The 20,622-nt window shown below is 33.6% G+C and overlaps 1 protein-coding gene across 3 annotated transcripts in view; it reads right to left on the bottom strand.

Moving 5' to 3' along the window:
* KBTBD12 (kelch repeat and BTB domain containing 12) overlaps positions 1-20,622 on the bottom strand; it is a 71,021-nt gene that overhangs the window by 40,486 nt on the left and 9,913 nt on the right. For 2 of the 3 annotated variants that reach the window (XM_039843618.1, XM_039843620.1), the window contains exons 4-5: positions 16,766-17,036; positions 14,562-14,712 (exon numbers count right to left, since the gene is read on the bottom strand). In XM_039843618.1, coding sequence (XP_039699552.1) covers positions 14,562-14,712; positions 16,766-17,036 — 422 coding nt within the window. Of the gene's footprint in view, positions 1-11,642; positions 13,759-14,561; positions 14,713-16,765; positions 17,037-20,622 lie in introns of those variants that run through there. The other variant, XM_039843621.1, reaches the window with a different exon arrangement.

The following is a 20,622-nucleotide window of genomic DNA, read 5'->3' as shown; positions in this document are numbered from 1 at the left end:
CATTTTTCTTAACTCAATGGTATATTTTGTAATTTTAATTTTTAAAAATTTTATTTTATTGTGGTAAAACACCTAACATGAGATTTATCCTCAACAAAATTTTAAATGTTCAATACAACATTGTTTCTACAATATTGTAGAAACTTTAAATGTTCAATGCAACATTGTTTCTACAATATTGTAGAATATTCTACAATATTCTACAATATTGTAGAAACAATGTTGCACAGTAGCTCTCTGTATCTTATTCATCTTGCTTAACTGAAACCTTATGCCCTTTTGATTAGTAACTCCCCATTTTCACCTTCCCCCAGCCCTGACAACCACCATTCCACTTTTTGATTCTGAAAATTTGACAATTTTAGATACCTTGGTTAAGTGGAATTATGCAGTGTTTGTATTTCTGTGACCGACTTATTTCGCTTAGAATAATATCCTCAAGTTTCATTCATGTTCTTGCATATTACAGAATTTCCTTCTTTTTTAAGGCGGAATAGTATTGCATTGTATGTATATGCACATTTTCTTTATCCATTCATCTACTGATGGACACTTAGGTTATTTCCTCATCTTGGCTATTGTGAATAGTGCTGCAATGAACATGGGAGTGCTAATATTTCTTCGAGACCCTAATTCCAAATTTTTGTATAAATACCCAGAAGTGGGATTAGTAGATCATATTGATATTTCTAAGTTTGCATTCCCATTAATAGCATGCAAAGGTTCTAATTTCTCCACATTTTCACCAATGCGTACTCACAGGCAGAAAAATAAAATTGATCCTTATTTTACACAATACACAAAAATCAACCCCAAATGGATAAAGAGTTAAATATAAGACCTGAAACTGTAGAACTCCTAGAAGAACATTTAGGAGAGAGGCCTCATGACATTGTTCTTGGCAATGATTTCAGGGCTGTGACACCAAAAGCACAGGCAACAAAATAAAAAAATAAGCAAATGAGACGACATCAAACTAAAAGCTTCTGCACAGCAAGGAATTAAGAGTGAAAGCCAACCTATGGAATGGGACAAAATATTTGCAACCCATACATCTGGTAAAGGGTTTGTAATTTTAATTTTTATGCATGTTTCAAGTGTTATTATGTTGAGTTCATGAACAAATTTAAAAACTACAAATGAACAAATTTAAAAACTACAAAAGTAGCAGAAATCACATTACTAAATCACTTATCTAAACCCAATGATCAAACTATAAAGCCAATTCTTAAATTCTTATGCTAAGAAGGAACAAAGAAACACAGATAATAAAAATCAACATTTCATCCAAGACATAATTTAGCTATTGCCCTGGCAAACTATTTATTTATAAAAGCTATTATATTGTCAGAAGGCAAATTTAGCTAATATGATTTTCAATTCCTTTTCTTTCTCTAACTCTCCATCAAGCGGCTTACATAAAGTGTAGTGATAAAAATGCAGGTAATATAAAGAAGCATAGACTTCACTTGCTTCAGTCTCTAAAGAGTGAGAATTTTAAAATTATTTTAAAGTTTATTTTAAACATTTTTAAATTTATTTTTTATTTAGGTATATTGATATATAACGTTAGTTTCAGATGTACAACAGGATAATTTGATATTTGTATGAGAGTGAGAATTTCTTCAAGACACAATTAGAACTTTAACTTCAAATTTTCATCCATTCTGTTTCTCAATTGACAAAGCTCTACAGATTCTATTAATTCAGGACTTCCAGATGAGATGTCATGACCTTGGCTGGAGTATATAAGTTTGTGCTTCATATCACTCTTCCAGTTGTGGAAAAAAATTCACGGAATTTATATGCTTACATAGTGGTGAACCAGTTTCCCCAAACCAGCCCCCATGGAGAGGATCTAGTTTATGATCTTTGGCCAGAGATAAGGAAGTATTGAAACCTTGAAGCCCAAATCTTGAAGGTAGAGATAGTTTAGGGCCAGCACCACCCAATATATAACTTAGTGGGGTTACTGCTCCCCACTCTCTGATGACTCAAAGTAAAGACAGAACTAGGTGTTTCCCTAAGGGCCTTTGTTAACAACTTAGGATGGCTAATGAAACAGTGTTAGAGAAATGACAGGATAAAAATCAGTAACACTTGCTGTAAGGAAGGAATAACATAGTGGTAAAAAGGCTTTGTTGTCAGATGACTGGTTCTGATTACTGCTATGCCACTTCATAAGTAAGTTTGAATAAGGTACTTAAACTGAGATTTTGTTCTTTCCCTTTTTTCTTCTGAAAAAAAAAATGTGAAACAAATTATACAAAAAGAATTATGTCTCAAAAATAAAGCGTTTGTAAAACATATATATAATAATTTCAATTAAAAAAAAATCTATTATTTTATAGCCTGCCATATGATTTAGCCTGGAGGATGTTCCAAGTGCACTTGAAAAGAATGTATTTTGCTGTTGTTATATATGTGATGGTTGATGGTGCTGTCTTTAACTTTGCTGATTTTCTGTCTGGTTGTTCTTTAATCAGTGATACAGGGATAGAAATCTCCAATGGTGATTTTCTAGTTCTCATTTCAGTTTTTGTCTCATATTTTAGGGCTCTGTTGTTGGGTGTGATACACTTATAAATGATACATATTCCTGATGTATTAACCACTTTATTATTATGGAATTTCTCTTTGTCTGTAGTAATAGTACTTGTCTTAAAGTCTATTTTGTCTGATGATGATACAGCACCTTCAACTCTCTTAAAGTTACTGCTTTCATAGCATGTCTTTTTTTTATTAAATGATAGTAAAACTTACCACCTATTTGTGTATTTGAAGATAAAGTGCGTATCTTACAGACAGCTTATACTTGCTCTTATTTTTTTTTTATTCGGTCTGAAAATCTCTGCCTTTAGACAGAAGTGTTTGGTCCATTACTATTTAATGTGATTTTTCTTATATGGTTGGATTTAGATCTGCTATCTTGGTATTTGTTTTCTATGTCTCATATCTTCTTTGTTCCTCTATTTTTCCTTTACTGCCTTTTTTAGAAATAATAATTATTACTTTTATTATGGTGACACTGATTAACAAAATCTAATAAATTTCAAGTGTATAATTGAACAGTAAGTCATATATATATATATATATATATATATATATATTGCATTATGTGTTCACTGGCCATAGTTGGATTTCTTTCTGTCACCACATATTCGATCCTTTATACCCCATTTATCCCCCCACTTCCTTCTGGTAATCACTAGTCCTCTGTCAATATCCATGAGTCTCTGTTTGTTTGTCATATTTGTTTGTTGTTTTTAGATTTATATCCCACATATAAGTGATATAAAGTGGTTTTCAACTTTTCCTGTCTGGCTTATTTCACTTAGCATGATTATCTCAAAACCCATCCATATTGTTGCAAATGGCAATATTTCATCTCTTCTGATAGCTGAGTAATATTCCATTGTATATATGTACCACATCTTATTTATTCAATCATCTACTGTAGGACACGTCAGTTGCTTCCATGTCCTGGCCACCATGAATAATGTTGTTGTGAACATCGATTTGCATATATCTTTTTGGATAAATGTTTTTAAGTGTTTAGGGTAAATACCCAGTAGAGAGATTGCTGGATCATACGGTAGATCAATTCTTAGTTTTTTCAGAAACCTCCATACTGTCTTCCATAGTGGTTGTAACATTCTGCAGTCCTACCGCAATATATGAGGGTTCCTTATTCTTCATATCATCTTCAATGTGTGTTATTACTTATCCTGTTGATAAAAGCCATTCTAATAGGTATGAGATGGTATCACATTGTGGTTTTGATTTGCATTTCCCTAATAGCTAGTGAAGTTGAACATCCTTACATATACTTCTTGTCCATTGGTATGTCTCCTTGGAAGGTGTGTATTTAGATCCTCTGCCCATTTTTTAAATTAGATTTTTTTTCGATATTGAGTTGTATGAGTTCTTTGTATATTTTAGATAGTAGGCCATTATCAGAGGCATCGTTTGCAAATATATTCTCCCATTCGGATGGTGGTCTCTTTGCCTTGTTGATGATTTCTTTTGCTGTGCAGAAGATTTTTAGTTTGATGTAGTCCCATTCATTTATTTTTGCTTTTACTTCTCTCGTCTTTGAGGTCAAATTCATAAATTCCTCTTTAAGTCCAAGGTCCATGAGTTTAGTATCTATGTTTTTTTCTATGCAATGTATTGTTTCAGGTCTTACATTCAGGTTCTTAATCTATTTTGAGTTAATTTTGGTGTGTGTTGATAGACAACAGTCTAGTTCATTCTTTTGTAGGTAGCTTTCCAGTTTTCCCAGCTCCATTTATTGAAGAGGTTTTCCTTTCTCCATTTTATGTTTTTGGCTTTTTTGTCAAAAATTATTTGCCCATATAAATGGTGGTTTACTTCTGGATTTGCAATTCTGTTCCACTGGTCTGTTTGTCTGTTTTTACTGCCAATACCCTGCAGTTTTGATTATTTTTGCTTTGTAGTATAATCTGAAGTCAGGCAGAGTGATACCTCCAGCCTTGTTCTTTTTATTTTCAGGATGGTTTTGGTGATTTAGGGTCTTTGGTGCTTCCATACAAATCTGATGATTTTTTTGTTCTATTTCTTTAAAAAGTGCCAATGGGATTTTGATGGAGATTGCATTAAATCTGTATAATGCTTTAGGTAATAAAATCATTTTAACTATGTTGATTCTTCCAGTCCAAGGACACAGAATATCTTTTCATTTCTTTGTGTCTTCTTTCATTTTTTTTCAATAGGGTCTTATAGTTTTCATTATATAGGTCTTTCACATGTTTCGTTAGGTTTATTCTTAGATATTTTATTCTTTTTGTTGCAATTGCAAAAGAAATCGTTTTTTTCATTTCTTTTTCTGACAATTCATTGCTAGAGTATAGGAATGCTATGGATTTTTGAACATCGATTTCGTATCCAGAAACCTTACTGTATATGCTTATTGTTTCCAGTAGTGTTCTTGTGGAGTCTTTAGGGTTTTCTATATAGAGAATCATGTCATCCACAAACAGTGACAGTTTGACTTCTTTGTTTCCTATTTGGATGCCTTTTATATCTTTCTCTTGCCTGATTGCACTTGCTAAAGACCTCCAATGTTATATTCAATAAGAGTGGTGATAGTGGACAGCCTTGCCTTGTTCCTGATCTTAGAGGGAAGGTCGTTAGTTTTCACCATTAAGTATAATGTTAGCTAAGGGTTTGTCATATATGGCCTTATTATATTAAGATTCTTTCCTTCTTATATGAATTTTGTTAAGTGTTTTGATCATAAATGGATGCTGTATCTTGTCAAAGGCTTTTTCTGCATCTATTGATATGATCATATAATTCTTATTTTTTAATTTGTTTACATGGTGTATCAGGTTAATCGATTTGCATATGTTGAACCATCCCTATGATCCTGGGATGAGGCCAACTTGGTCAGGGTGTATAATCTTTTTAATGTGTTGCTGTATTCAGTTTGCTAGTATCTTATTTAGGAATTTGCACCTGTGTTCATGAGAGATATCGTTCTGTAGTTTTCTTTTTTTGTGTTATCTTTACCAGGTTTTGGTATCAGGTAATATTGGTCTCAAACAATGAGTTAAAAAGTATTGCTGCTTCTTTGATTTTTGGAAGATTTGAGAAAAACAGGCATTAAATTTTCTTTGAACGTTTGATAAAATTCACTGATGAAGCCATCTGGTCCCGGACTTTACTTTTTGGTAGGTTTTTAATGATTGTTTTAATTTCCACACTGCTGATCAGTCTATTTAGATTTTCCAGTTCCTCTTGATTCAGTCTAGGAAGGCTGTATCTTTCTAAGAACTTGTCCATTTCTTCTACATTATTAAATTTGGTGTTACGTATTTTTTCATAATATTCTCATATGATCTTTTGTATTTCTGAGGTATTTGTTGTGACTTCTTTTTCATCCCTAATTTTGTCTCCTTTCTCTTTTTTGAAAAAAAGGAGCAACCAGGGGGTTGCCAATTTTATTAACTTTCTCAAAGAATGAGCTCTTTGTTGCATGTTTTTTCTATTATCTTTTTGTTCTCAATTTAATTTATTTCTGCTCTAATTTTGATTATTTCCTTTCTTCTGCTGATTTTAGGTTTCATTTGTTCTTATCTTTCTAGTTTTTTTAAAATGAAGTGTTAGGTTGTTTATTTGTGCTCATTCTTGTTTTATGAGATAGGCCCGTAATGATATTAACTTTCCTCTTATTATCACTTTTGCTGTGCCACAAAAGTTTGCTATGTCATACTATCATTGTCATTCATTTCTATATATATCTTGATCTCTCTTTTTATTTCTTCTCTGATCCAGTTATTCTTCAGTAGCATGTTGTTTAATCTCCATGTATTTGTGGTTCTTTCCACTTTTTTTTTTTTTTACAGTTGGTCTCTAGCTTCAAAGCATTATGATCAGAGAATGTGGTTGGTATGATTTCAATCCTCTCATATTTTTTAAAGCCAATTTTGTGTCCCAGTATGTGGTCAATCCTTGAGAATCTTCCACGTGCACTAGAGAAGAATGCATAAGCAGCTGTTTTGGGATGAAAGGCTCTGTAAATGTCAGTTGTGTCCACTTGGTCTAATGTGTCATTTAAGAATGTTATTTCCTTATTGATTTTCTGTTTGGATGATCTGTCCATAACCGACAGTGGGGTATTTAGGTCCCCTACTATGATAGTGTTTTGGTCTGTTCCTCCCTTTAGTTCTGTTAGTAAGTACTTTATATATTTCAGGAGCATAGATATTAATAAGTGTTATGTCTTCGTGGTGCATGATTCCCTTTATCATTATGAAGTGTCCCTCAGTATCTTTCTTTACCTTTTTTATCTCGAAGTATATTACATTCCATATTAGTACTGCTACTCCTACTTTTCTCTGGGTGCCATTTGCTTAGATTATCATTTTCCACCCTTTCACTTTGAGTCTATATTTGTCTTTGGAACTGAGATGTGTCTCTTGAAGGCAGCATATGGTTGGGTTCTTTTTGATCCAGTCCATAACTCTGAGTCTTTTTATTGGTGAGTTCAGTCCATTTACATTTAGGATGATTATTGAAATATGAGGCTTTCCTATAGCCATTTTATTTTTGGTTTTCTGGTAGTTCGGTGTTTCTACTGTTTCCTTGTCCTTGCATTTCTGTTTGTGATTTTAATTTGGGGGTTTTATGGATTTTCCCCTCTGGTCCTTCTTTCCTCTCTGGTTTTTTGTTATGTACTTCAGTTCTGGCTCTTTGGCGTGTGGTTACCATTAAGAATATGTAAAAAGTAGTTATATATATATACAGTAGTCCATTTTCTCCTGTGTGTGCCTTATCTGCATTCCCCTTTGTGAATTTTGATCTTTGATTCCTCCCTTTTTCTGTTATTGTTGTCTCAGATTGTCCCTATGCATGCTGTACATTCATTTCTATCTTGCAATAGCAATTCTCTTCTTATCGTTAAAGCCTATAATGTGCTGTTCTTGATAAGGGTTGCACTATTCTGCTTCTATCTGCCTGCTAGTCACTTCACTCATAGTTATGTAACTTTTTGTCATTCTGTTTCAGGTATGCTGGCCCCTTTCAATATTTCCTGTAATGCAGGCCTCATAGTGGAGAATGACCTCAACTTTTGTATGTTTTTAAAGGTCTTTATTTCTCCTTCATGTTTACAGGAGAACATTGCTGGATACCGTATTCTTGGCTGGTAATTCCTTTCATTTAATAGTTTTAATATTTGATTCCAATCCTTTCTTGCTTGTAAGGTTTGTGCTGAGAAGTCCAAAGATAGTCTAATAGGTTTTCTTTTATAGGTTACTGTCTTCTTTTCCCTAGCTGACTCAAAAATTATTTCTTTGTCATTAATTTTTGATAATTTTAATATATTATATTAATATTTAATATATTATATTTTGATAATTTTAATTATAATGTGTCTTTTAATAAGAAGGCCTTTTTGGGTTGAAATAATTGGGTGTTCTGTCAGCTTCTGGGATTCAAAACTTCAACTCATTTCTTAGATTTGGGAAATTCTCATCAAGTATTTGTCTGAATATGCTCTCTGATCCCTTCTTCTTTTCTTCTTCTTCTAGAATATTCATTATTCTTATGTTGCCTTTCCTGATGGTGTCTGCTACTTCTTGTATTTCTCTTTCATTATTTTTCATTCTTCGATCTGTCTCGTCTTCCTTCTGAATTATTTCTAGATTTATGTCTTTGATATCACTGATTCTTTCCTCTATTTGGCCAGCTCTATTTCCCAAGCTTGCTATTTCACTCTTCATCTCTTTTAGTGTGTTCTTCATCTCCAGAAGTTCTATTTGGTTCTTTTCTAGGGTTTCAATCTCCTTGCTAAAAAACTTATCCTGATGGTCAATTTTTTTCTCAGTTCCTGGAATTGTTGACTCGAGTTATTTTGTATCTCTTTAAGTTTTTTCTGCAATTCTGAATTCTCTGTCATTTAAACCACATATTTCTATATGGTTTATTTTCTGAAGATTTTTCTTTTTCTTTTTGAGCTGCCTTGTCACCCTAGTTGTTCATGGTGTTTGATGGACTTTTTCTCTGTCTGGGCATTAATGGAGGTGTATTCTGCTTTTTTTCTTTTCAGAAAGAAGATTTAGTACATAGAACAGGAGTCTTTAACTGCCAGGTCGTGGACTGGTACCAGTCCTGTGGCCTGTTAGGAACCAGGCCACACAGCAGGAGGTGAGTGGTGGGCAGGTAAGTGAAGCTTCATCTGTATTTGCAGCTACTTCCCAGCACTAGCATCATCATCTCAGCTCCACCTCAGATCATCGGGCATTAGATTCTCATAGGAACACTGGTCCCTGGTGCCAAAAAGTTGGGGACCACTGATATAAAGGTCTCTCTTTAGACTGTCGATAAGGTGTTTTCCTTTTTATTTCCAGTAGGTGGCATTCAAGCCTTTTGGAACTCTGCTTTGAGACTAATAATGCCTTTTTTTCTGATAAATATTCAAGTCATGATAGCTACCCTCTCTCCCAGCCCCTGTCAGTGGTACTGACAATGAATTTTTGTTTCGGTAGAGTTTGCTCAAATTCCCCTGGGATTCTGTGGTGCTAGGTCTGGGAGGATATGGGGTGGACAGAGGACGTGCTCTGGGTTGGTGGGTGGAGGTTGATGCTAGTCTCCATGTCTCAGCCTCAGGCTTCACAACCGTGGCTGCTAAGACACAGCTGTTGCCCCTCTACACTTAATTCTCGCTCCACTTTCTGCCTTAATCCCTGGGCTCCGCTGAATGAAACTTGCAGATCCCTCAGGCAGGGCTGTTGAGGGAACTGGCCACAATTTTCCCCCTCCCCCTGCAGGAAGCTCTGGCTCCATGAGGCAGTTTCTTTGTTCTTCCCAATCTACCCTCCAGACTCCCAAGGTTCTAAACTTTGGAAGGTGTTATTTGCTGAGTTTTTGATGTTCGGCTTACTGTTATTTCATGCGGAGAGATCCAGGGACATTTCTCATTTTGCCATGCTTCTCAGTTAATTCCTTTACTACTTTTTTTTTTGTTTATTTGTTTAACATTTTTAAGTATACTATTGTAATTCTTTTGATTTTTAAATTATTTAAATTTTCTTAGTAGTTGCTCTAGAAATTCCAATATGTATGTTACATATTTATCATTTCTAGTGCTTTTCATTTCTTCCTGTGGATTCAAGTTACTGTCTGATATCATTTCTTTTTAATTTGAAGAATTTTTATATTTTTAGAATTCCTTTAGTATTTCTAGTAAGTCTGGTAGCCACAAATTTATCTGGGAATGTTTTGTTTTACCTTCATTTTTTTAAAGGATAGTTTCGATGGACATAGAATTCTTGATTAAATTTTTTTTCTTGGTGCACTTTGAATATATTATTCCAGGGCCTTCTTGCCTCCATTGTTTCTGATGCTAAGTCACCTCTTGAGTATATTGTTGTTCCTCTCTATACAATATGTCTTTTTTTTTTTTGCTGCTTTTAAAAATTTTTTGTCTTTCAGTAGTTTGTCTATGATGTGTTTAGGTTAGGATCTCCAACTTTATTTTATTTGCAGTTTGATGAGTTTCTTAGATCTGTAGATTAATGTTTTCCCATCAAGTTTAAGAAGCTTTTGACCATTATTTATTTAAAAAACAACAACAACAACAACAAAAATACTTTTTCCTGACACTTTCTTCTCCTTTTGAGATTCCCATTATATCTATCTTGGTAGGCTTGATGTTACTCCATGTCTCTGAGGCTCTGCTAATTTTTCTTCTTTAGATTATATAATTTCTATTGACTTATTCCAAGTCCATTGATTCTTTCTTCTCTCATCTCGAATCTGCTTTTGAGCTCATTTAGTATATTTTTTATTAGGGTTATTATACAGGTTTAGAATTTCCATTTGGTTCTTTTAGATAATTTCTATTTCTTTATTACCATTGTGGAATCACTATCATATTTTCCTTTAATTCTTTAAAAATTCTTTAAAACTGTTTTTTGTTCATTCTTAGAACATATATTTGATAGCTACTTTAAAGTTTATGCCTACTAAATCCAACATATGGGCATACTCAGAGACAACTTTATTTAATGTTCTGCCCTCCCCCTCCACCCCAAGTATAGGTTACACTTTCCTGTTTCTTTTCCCTTTTCTTTTTCCTGTTTCTTTTTCTTTGTGTTGTAAATTTGTGTTGGTAACTAACTGGACGTTTAAAATGGTATATTGCAGCAACTTGTGATTCTAATTTCCACCCCAAGGTTTTTATTTTCTTTTTCTGCTGCCTTTATTGTTGTTGCTATTTGTTTTTAAATAATCTGACTGGATTTAATATGCCTCCCCTGTGGTTGGCTGCTATCTTGCTCCATTTTTTAAAATTCTCATTTTTACTTTTTATCCTAGGGGTTACTCTTATTCTTCATAGCTTAGTGGCTAGTCATGGTGGGTCTGTGTGTGGGTTGGAGAGTACATTCAAAGTTCAGATAGTTTTCAAGTCTACCATGACTTTTACTTTCTTCCTGGCCCTTTCAGTTCTCTCCTGTACATGTGCTCAGCCTTCCAGTAAGCCAGGAACATGTGAAGAGCTTGGACTCTGTTGGAGGTTGTATGTTTGTGTGGCTTCCCTAGTCTCCAAGGTTGTGTGAATAATTTATCAAGCCCTTCTAAGACTCTTATTTCCAACACTTCCCTAGAAGATCCCTGTTAAATTTCTGGCTAATTTTCTTGTCTGCTACTGTCCCAACCAGGACTAAATCTCAAGCTAGGAGAGCTGCAGGCTTTTCCATTTGACACTTTGAATGTGGGTTGCCCATCCTCCACTTCCAAACATGTCAGTCCCCTCTGGCAAACAAAGCTGCTAGTTTTCATAGTTAGCTTAACTACCTGGTAGAACTACCATGATGAATCAACTGGGGTAGGGAATAAGGGGAGTCTCAGGCAAGAATGCCACAAAGTGCCTGAAGATTTATTTCACATTTAAAAGTTCTGAGAAGTTAAACTCTTCTCAATTTATTGTTTGTCTTGGTTGATTTCTAGAGATCTCAAATGGTTGTTTTTAACAAATTTATCTGGTTTTATAGTTGCCTTTAGGGGACAAGCTGTGGACCTTTTCACTTATTCATAGTTGGAAGTCTCCTGTTTTCACTTAGCTTTTGGCTTGTGAAATTCTTACTGCTATAACAGATTTTAGAAGCTTTTCAGAAGATTTATACATATGTTTTACTCAACATTTCAGCGGGGGGGCAGGGAGGATTTTCAGTAGGAAGATCAGTTCAGGTATCTAGTCAGCTATACAGAAGAGAGTTAATATTTTGTCAACTTTTTATAACCATTAAATGAAATTTTTTAAGCAAAGAATTCAGCAAGATGTCTGTAAAAGGAGTCAATAAACAGTGGTCATAACAATATTTGAACACTTCTATTTTAGGGATTTTACATACATTATTTTATTTAATTTTAACTCTAAGGGGTAGGCATTCTGATTAATATTAGTCAAAAAAGGTATACTAGACCAAGAACATACAAGTAGTAAATGGTGGAGCCAAGATCTCAATCCAACTCTACTCAACTCCAAAGCTGGTACTTCGCCCACTTTATCATACTTCTTCCATTGTGAATATTTCAGTGGCTCCTCTTTTAAGGGTAGCCTGTAGACTATCTAGGAGGTAGTAAGGCATTAAATCCATTACAGATATTAAAGAGAGGGCTTATTATACTAACTGGCAATGACCTCAACCACAGTGAAGCACTTATAGACAGGACTTTTACTAAGAAAATAACAAGTACCTGTGTATCATTGAAACTGATAAGGTTTTAGGGTCCTATATGACATTTGCCCAAATTCCAATTGGTCAAATTATATATACAATGAACAAGTAAATCTGTTTAATTTGAATATAAGTTTTCCATCCTCTGCTCTCAAACATGTCAGCCCCTTTGGCAAACAAAGCTGCTAGTTTCCATAGCTAGTTCAACTCAAATAAAACTACCAAAAAAAAAAAAAAAAAAAAAGACTAAAACAACTGAACTTCGTTCCACTTCAAAGCCTATAAATTTATTTCAGAATTAAATAGAAAATGTTGGGGAAGTTCACTCTTTTGAATTGAATATTACAAAATGGTAAAATTTATTTGAATGATTATGAATCTGGTCCTCAGTTCTCAATATCCAGAAACTATATTCTAAGCTACTGCAAAAGCTTTTCTACTTGGTCTCTCCACTTCCAGTTCCCTCTAACCTTTTTCTTCTTGATCATTTATCAAAGTGCCAACTTTCGCACTAACAAATAAACTCTTCTTGGCCAATCATTAGAATTATAGTCATTAGAATTCTTTTCATCTTTAATCTGTTCTTTATATCCTTACCTCACCAATCTTCCTAACACATTCTTTAATCATATTGCTGTTGTGTAGTTTCTCATTGTTTACCATTATCCTCTTAATTCTTCATCCATAAACCTTTTTAACCTGATTCCCAGTTTACCTATACAAGTCTCTGTCTCTTACAACTATCTGTCCCTGGTGGGCTCATTTACTCACTCTCTTTTCATCTTTTATTCTTACCTCCAAACCTCTGCTTATTCCATTCTCCCTATTTGTTCTTCCCTACCCTTCACCACTACATTATTTCTTGGAGCATTCTTTTCTCTATTTCACATACCCAAAATTTGCAGGTCCTTCCTTTAAAATCTACCTCCTTTCACTCATTCAGTGGACATCTGTTCATATCATGAAGTTTAAGTTCCTAAGGGTGTCTTTCCTCAAATAATTTACCAAAAAAAGACACTATTATTTTTATTTCACATCTAACCTAGTTGTGGTCCACATTTGGGGGAAATCTCTTTTTAAGTCAATTGATACATCTCTTTTATCCCACTTTTGACTACCTCTAACTTTAATACAATTAGTAGATGAGCCTTCACCCCCTTGAGTTACACAGCTATCCTAGGCAATAATTCCTGGTTTAGATATTGTCTCTTCTAGGCCTATGACAGAGCATATAGTTATAACAAAGTAACATATATCCAGAGGAGTAAATTATAATTACAAGTGAGTTTCACAACTGAGATACTCATAAATTATGTTGTATAATGTTTTCATTATTAAAATTATAAAACTATTAATATTTGAGCACATTATTTTGCTTCATACTGTGCAGGCAGCCAAGAAATAATAGTTTCCCTTTAGAAAAACAAATAAATGAACAAACAAAAACCAAAACTAAATGCTTGATTTGTTTTCATCCTATATTTCATGTTTTTTCTTTGTCATCTTTTTGCTATGCATTCTCTTCCCCATTCTTTTGCCAGTTAGCCATCTGTGCAGATAGGATGTAATAAAGAGTTGGCATAATTATTTTACCAGTCCAGTCAGCTTCTTTATCTCAGTCTAGTTCTTTCCTATACTTATAAGAAGGAGGGAGGGAGGGAGGGAAGGTGATAGGAGATGATAGGAAAATGGAATGTGCTTAGAAAAGCAAAGGACTTAATAAGAAGAACAAATGAGGAGCGAAGGATAAGAGAAATATATTGATGTTCTAGAATTGTTTTTACCCACTTTAGTGGAAATGAACAAGTCTTTCACCAACTCCTACTGGTTAGTGTAAAAACAAACATATTCAAGCAATAAGAAAAAAAACACGTTCAGATACAAATTATTTGATAACACCTCTACAGAAATTAGGTAGATGAGACAAAATGAAGAGGATTGGCATGATCTGTGGAATTGTCTTACCTATTGTAGCTTTCTCCGCTAATGGCACAGATAATCACAGTAGGTTACAAAAGCCCACATTTCATTGACTAAAGGTGGCCAAAGGCTTATTCCTATTTCAAAATATTTTATTTGGTCGTACATATAAGGATGTATCACTACCGTTCTTGAATTCTAAGGGACTTGAAAATTCCATAAAAATAATTTGCTTTCAAAAAGTCAATGGACTTTCATTTAATCTTATGTAACTGTGCTCTAGAAAGCAAAAAAACAAAAGAAAATGTTTGGCTAGTTATGTATTCATTTGAAGTGGAATACAAGAAAAAGAGAGAATATTTCATTTTTACTGAGGCAAACTGCAGAGAAAAAATAAAAGTAGTTATACTCTTTTAGCAATCTGCTTCTTACCCAAAACATAAATCTCACTGTTGACTACGGCTGTACTGAATCGGTACTTAGAGTACTTCATGGGTGCCCGCTCTGTCCATTGATCTCGGTTGGGGTCATACTGCAACAGTTTGTTGCTTAATCGATCAGGTTCTTCATCAGGAAGATCCATCTGTATGAAATATGACAGCCAATATAACAACATACCATTGAAAGATCTTTATGAGTACATGAATGCAATTAATCAAAGCAAATGGCCATAGATATAGAAGTTAACTATAGTGACTCGAACTCACGAACACACAAATCCCATGATTCAAGGTTATAAGTACACTGTCAGTATCAGAAAAATTTATATTCCATAATAAAGGGGCTAAAGTATTGGGTTACAGCAAACAATCTGTGATCTTAGTAGTAAGACAGTATAGCACTTTCAAAAATGAAGCAACTGCAAATCCTTAAAAATGAACAGTATTTAAAGTATAATTTTATTTTGCCAAACTTTATAGTGGTGTATTTTAATAATATTTGTGAGAAACTATTTTAAATATGTCATTTTCCTTTATAATATTTTTCTAATCCAAATGGAACAAAATTACAAAAATTTTAGTGTTCTAGTAATTAAAGGTTTTTTATCTCATAATTATTACCTATATAGAAATGATCTGAATTCAATTTTCAAGATATATGGATTAATATAAATTATTTGCAGTTATTTTATGTATTTATTTAATTTAATTTTATTTATATATACATATTTAATGACTAGAGATGGTATAAATTGAATGACTTTATTCTTACACAGATACGTATAGTTTCTTGTACTCATAAATTTCAGGTGAAGTAATTTTTTTTCGACAAAGTGTAAGGAACTTTCATGACTTCAGCCTAAGGATGCTTTAAGTGTCTTTTGTTTTTTGTTTCGGTTGCAGGTGTTCAACACAGAAATAATTGCCATACTAATGAACATCGTGTGCAATTAATTTTAATTATTTTAAATGCATCAAGAGTTACGATCACTATGGTTGCAATCACAACCCCATATTACCTTGCAATTTAACGTATTGTATTAGATACAGATTAGCAAAAGCTTTTGTTATGCACTAAATATGCATGTGCCATCTGTTCAAGGACATAATGAATTAACAAATATTGCCTTTATTGTTTTAATTTTCTTTCTAATGTAAGTATTTAATCTCTATTTTAGTGAAAGAAAAGTAAAGCTTCTAAATTGACTTTGGAGCTTATTCATGCAAAGTTAACTACGTAATGAATAGTTCTGAAAAAGTTTCATTACAAATAATTTATCAGGTATCAGCTACTAGCTGTGATTAAATCTGTACTTCTTTTTGATATGTAGTACAAAATTTTAAATGCATTAAATGCAAAGTTTAAGTTTTTGAAACAAGTATAATACGCTATAAATGGCAAAGTCCAAGGTTATGAGATGAATTCAAAAGCATCACTTTTATCATGAAGCAAATATGGAGGAACAAGAATTCATGGAGGCAAAAATAAATTAACTTTATATCATGTGAGTGAACGAGGAGCTAGTAAGATTAATTTCTTTAGAAAGACTGGCTGGCCTACAAAAGGCAGGCGGAGTGATACTACTGTGAGAGCTCTAAGGCACTGGGAGGGACACCCAAGAGAAAATAAAGAACACACTGTAGTCACATTCTACTGACTTTTCAATTCTGGCTTGCCATCATTTCTCTGGGCTTCAATACAAACAGTATTCTGGTTTTCCTGTCTGTTAATGCCCAGCAAAGACATAAGTGTTTAAAATCACAATATACTTTTATGGAAATGATTATACCAACATAGGATGACTATTCTGGTTTCCTTCTTAGAGTAAGAATTTTAAATGTGGAAAAGACTTACAGTCACTTGCTTCACGTCACATAGCTATTAACCAGACAGTTCTGGGATGAAAACCAGTTTCTCTGCCTCCTTCTTAGGTGCTGCCTACAGATAACCTCTCAGCATAAGCATCTCTCATAATTAGCATGACAGGGAGGATTATGAAGACAGCATGAATACCGAATGAAGTCATGTCTATGAATAACATACTTTAAAATTCATTCTCCTAAACTGGTTTAACACTTAAGTATTTTACCAAAATGTAAGTCATACTCTTAGTATTCAACAACTGCAACATTTTTCAACACAGCAGCCAGACTCAGCATAGCCATGCCAATTAGTTATATAAGAAATTTCTTGACCTGAGGAGTCCAGCCTCCAATCACATAAAGCTTATTATTCACTGTCACTACAGCATGACACGCCAATTGCAGTGGGAGAGGAGACACTCTTTTCCAATTGTCTTGTTCTACAGAGTATTTATCAACACAGTTTGTAATAAGATACTGGTTTTTAATTTTCATCTGTCCTCCTATAATATAGAGGTCATTATAGACACTGCCCAGAGCATAGAGCTCTCGAAATTCAGCTGCACATAACTTTTCCCAAAACTGGTTTCCTCTGTCATGATACCTGTAAATTAACAGAGAGAGAACCCAGGATTAGAGTTAATATGAAAACAACCTACCCAAGAAACACACTTATTAAGTTTTTTTCCAACTAAAAATAATATGATTTGGTTCTTCTAATTAGAGAGGAAAAAACATCAATATAAGATAGCGATACAGGTTTATAGTTTTTGTTTTTGTTTTCCCAATGACTGTTGAGGAAAATACAATGTGCATAGAAACAACCACACCTACCTGTAGAATTTTAGGAAAAATAATATATTGAAAAAGTATAGATTATCCAGGACTAGCCTTCATTTCCTAATTCTGGGAAATAAAGAACAAATAGGAAAGTCTTCCAGAAAATCATTTGTAATTTTACCATAAGAGAATAATAAGTAAAAATAAAGAAAGACAAAAAAAGTCTCGTTCTGGAGTTTCACCTTAATACTGCATTAAAGAAATCAGTTTTAAAGCAGAGAATTTGAAAATATCTCAATTCAGAGACTTCTAATGGGATGATGTAAGATGTGTAGAATTTTAAGGATTGTTCTTGTAGTACTAACTAACTGGCTTAGCACAGCATCAGGAAAAGCTGTAGGTGTATAAAAACCCATCTGCAAGTGTCTGTGGACATTTAACATTTATTTTAATTTCTTAGATATGGCAATTTCAGTAATTTCTTCCATGAATAATTATATGGGTCTGAGAAGAATCTTGGGAGGCAGGGACACTAGGATTTATGGTCTCTCAATACCTCTGGGAGTATATTAACTGATTATCTCTGTGTGTATGTGTGTGTGTAGCATTATATTGTCACTAAGTCTATGAGTTTGTGGCTATCCTTTGTCTTGTCTCTTGATAGTGGCTAAGTCTATTTTTTCCAGTCATGATTTCAGACATATGGTCTAAGGACAAAAGTAATTATGGGGACAGTGGGATAAAATATGTGATATTAGACGTGTCCTAAAAAGATCCAGAAAATATACCTGGAATTCAAAACTAAAAACAAAACAACAACAACAACAACAACAAACAGGAAAATATGGGGAAAAAGTTGTTATGTTTGGAAACAAATGAAGAAATTATAAGTGTGTGTGCTATGCAGAGTACAATTTTAAAGTACAGACTACTTTTTTTGCATCAAACACTTACTCTTTGATCACATTTATAGGAGTTTTTCCCAGTTGTTCTAGGTCAACTCTTACATTCTTCTCCAGAAGATAACTCTTTACTTTAAGCTTGACAGGAAAGTTAGACGATTATGCTACTTTCCTAGAGGGCATGCCTAGCTTGTCACAAACTGAATGCAAAAATTTATTAAACCTCATGATAGCTGTCTTCTACGTAATTCTAGGTAGGAAACCAGAGTCTCTGGAATCACAGGTGATATTTTCACTACTATTTTTAATTGTACTGGATTTTAGAAGAGAAAGGGGGATTAGGTGTCCCTAGGTGTGGGCTATTGAAGTAAAACCAATTAATGAATATACACATAGGACTAAAAAATGGATTTTAGTTTTCTGAGATGTGCTTTAAGAAAACAGGCCAAGAATGAAATATATCCCATGAAGGTTGGGATATACATGTTTGCTGGGCAATTTGATAATCTGACTTTTGTTTTAACATTTGAACTGAAAATGAGGAGAGAACGTGCCCAGATAAAACTATAACATTTATTGTTAAGATAAATGGGCATGACATAAAAAAAGAAAATAATAGTTTTCTTTTCAAAAACATAGCTTTGAAATAAGGACTAAATAAAGACAAAAACATTCAATGTTCTCAGAGGTTGATAGTTTAAAAAGAACACATATCTTCAGCTGTTTGTATATCAAAGTATGAGAGGTAAGTAAAGGAGATAGAAATGTGTATCTTTGGGAAAAGAAATGACCAACTAGAGTACTAGTTTACTTCCCCTTAAGTCAAAAAGAAATATATCTGCATAAAAATCTATTAATTAGAGTAAGGGCAAGTTGAAGAGCATCTGGGCAAAAATAAAAGGGATAAGATACAAATGCTATGGGAGGAATATACTGCAAGATGATGATTTCTCACACATATCACAAAACTGCCACTAAAGTGACCTTTAGTAGTGCTATAAGATTTTAACTATTCAGACATCTGCTGGAAGTCTCATTTAAGCCCAAAACAATGCTTCTGATAATTTCATTATTTGCTTTGTTGACAATTTCATTATTAGAAGAAACGAGGAGGGCAACTGATACTTTTACCCTAATTCTAACCACAGGAGCTGGTTGGTGATGAGAACCTGGTTGAGTTCAAGATAGATAAGAAGTGTATATAGTCAGACATATGCCATAAGAGAGGGAAGCAGGCTTTCAAAAGAAGCTAAAGGAAAGATGTTTGAGGGTCAAAACAGAAAGACACTTTGACAGGATTGGACATTTATTAAAAATAAATTCTGATGGCAGTTTTGTGGCCTATCTTGATGAGAAAGAAGAAGAGCTATTTAAAGAATCTGAGGCACTTCTAACAAGAAGCTCTTAGATGGAAAGAAAGGCATCTAACCAAGAGCAAACAAAACAAGTAGCATGGACCCATGCTGAGAAAGCCAAAGCTTCCTCTTTCTGTAAGGATTGATATTCCGGCTCTGTACATTATACCTGATAATGCTGAAGAAAGCGACTCCTGCTGCTCAGCGACATGCTCTGCCACTATGTGCATAGGTCCATGTCAATCATCCAGGGTTTTGCATTTCCCCTCTCTCACTACTAGGGGAGGTGAGACATGTCTCCAAGGTATAAATGTGAAAAACGGACAGGCTTATAATTTGAAACAGATAATGGAATACTAAGAGTTGACAGAAAAATAGTAGACCTCTTAATTTTTTCTTTATCTCAACTTCACTGTCAAGAAGAATTACAAAAACATTCAACGTTCTCTGTCTGAAAAGTCTTATCAAACTCTGGTAAGAGGGAACTGAGAGAAAAAAGCTATTAAGGGGAGCTTTATTATCCAGTATCCTTCTGTGCATATATTTATTACTTATCCAGTTACATTTAAGAGCTGATTACTCACTGAATACTTGCTGAATAGATAGTAAACAAATATATGTGTCCTCACATACAAGACCTAGATGATATACTATTCTCTAGGACTGAAGCATTCTTACTTAGGTCACAGACATTTTACACTATTGGAGGCTTAAGAAAAATTCACAAATTAAGGATAATGAAAACTGACATAATTATTAATAATTTTCTTTGAGAAAAATAGTACTTATTACTCTGAAGTAGGAACTAAAAAATCAGTTCAAAGGAGTCAGTGGTAATAAACTTTTCTTCTGGTTAAAGCTATATCAAGCTCTTCAAAAACAAAGTAATAAGGAAAAAATGAAAATATACAATGGAATCACAACATACATTTAACTTATGCAAATTCAACTACATGTTCTTAACAAAGAGAGATAAAAAATAATTTTAAAATGTGGTTGATTTCATTATGAATTTTACATATACGTAAAATGTGTAATTACAGGATAATTTTGACTACATGCAATTTACAATGTCACTCAGCAGTACTTTTTTTTTTACTGTTGCTAATGTCGAAGCAAGATAATTAACATAAATTTATAAATATAGTGCTAG

Source organism: Pteropus medius, unplaced genomic scaffold (genome assembly GCF_902729225.1).
Source record: "Pteropus medius unplaced genomic scaffold, Ma_sr-lr_union100, whole genome shotgun sequence".
In the NCBI taxonomy this organism is placed as follows: Eukaryota; Metazoa; Chordata; class Mammalia; order Chiroptera; family Pteropodidae; genus Pteropus; species Pteropus medius.
The sequence above is the reverse complement of the archived record's forward strand: the minus strand, read 5'-3'. Positions and strand labels throughout refer to the sequence as shown.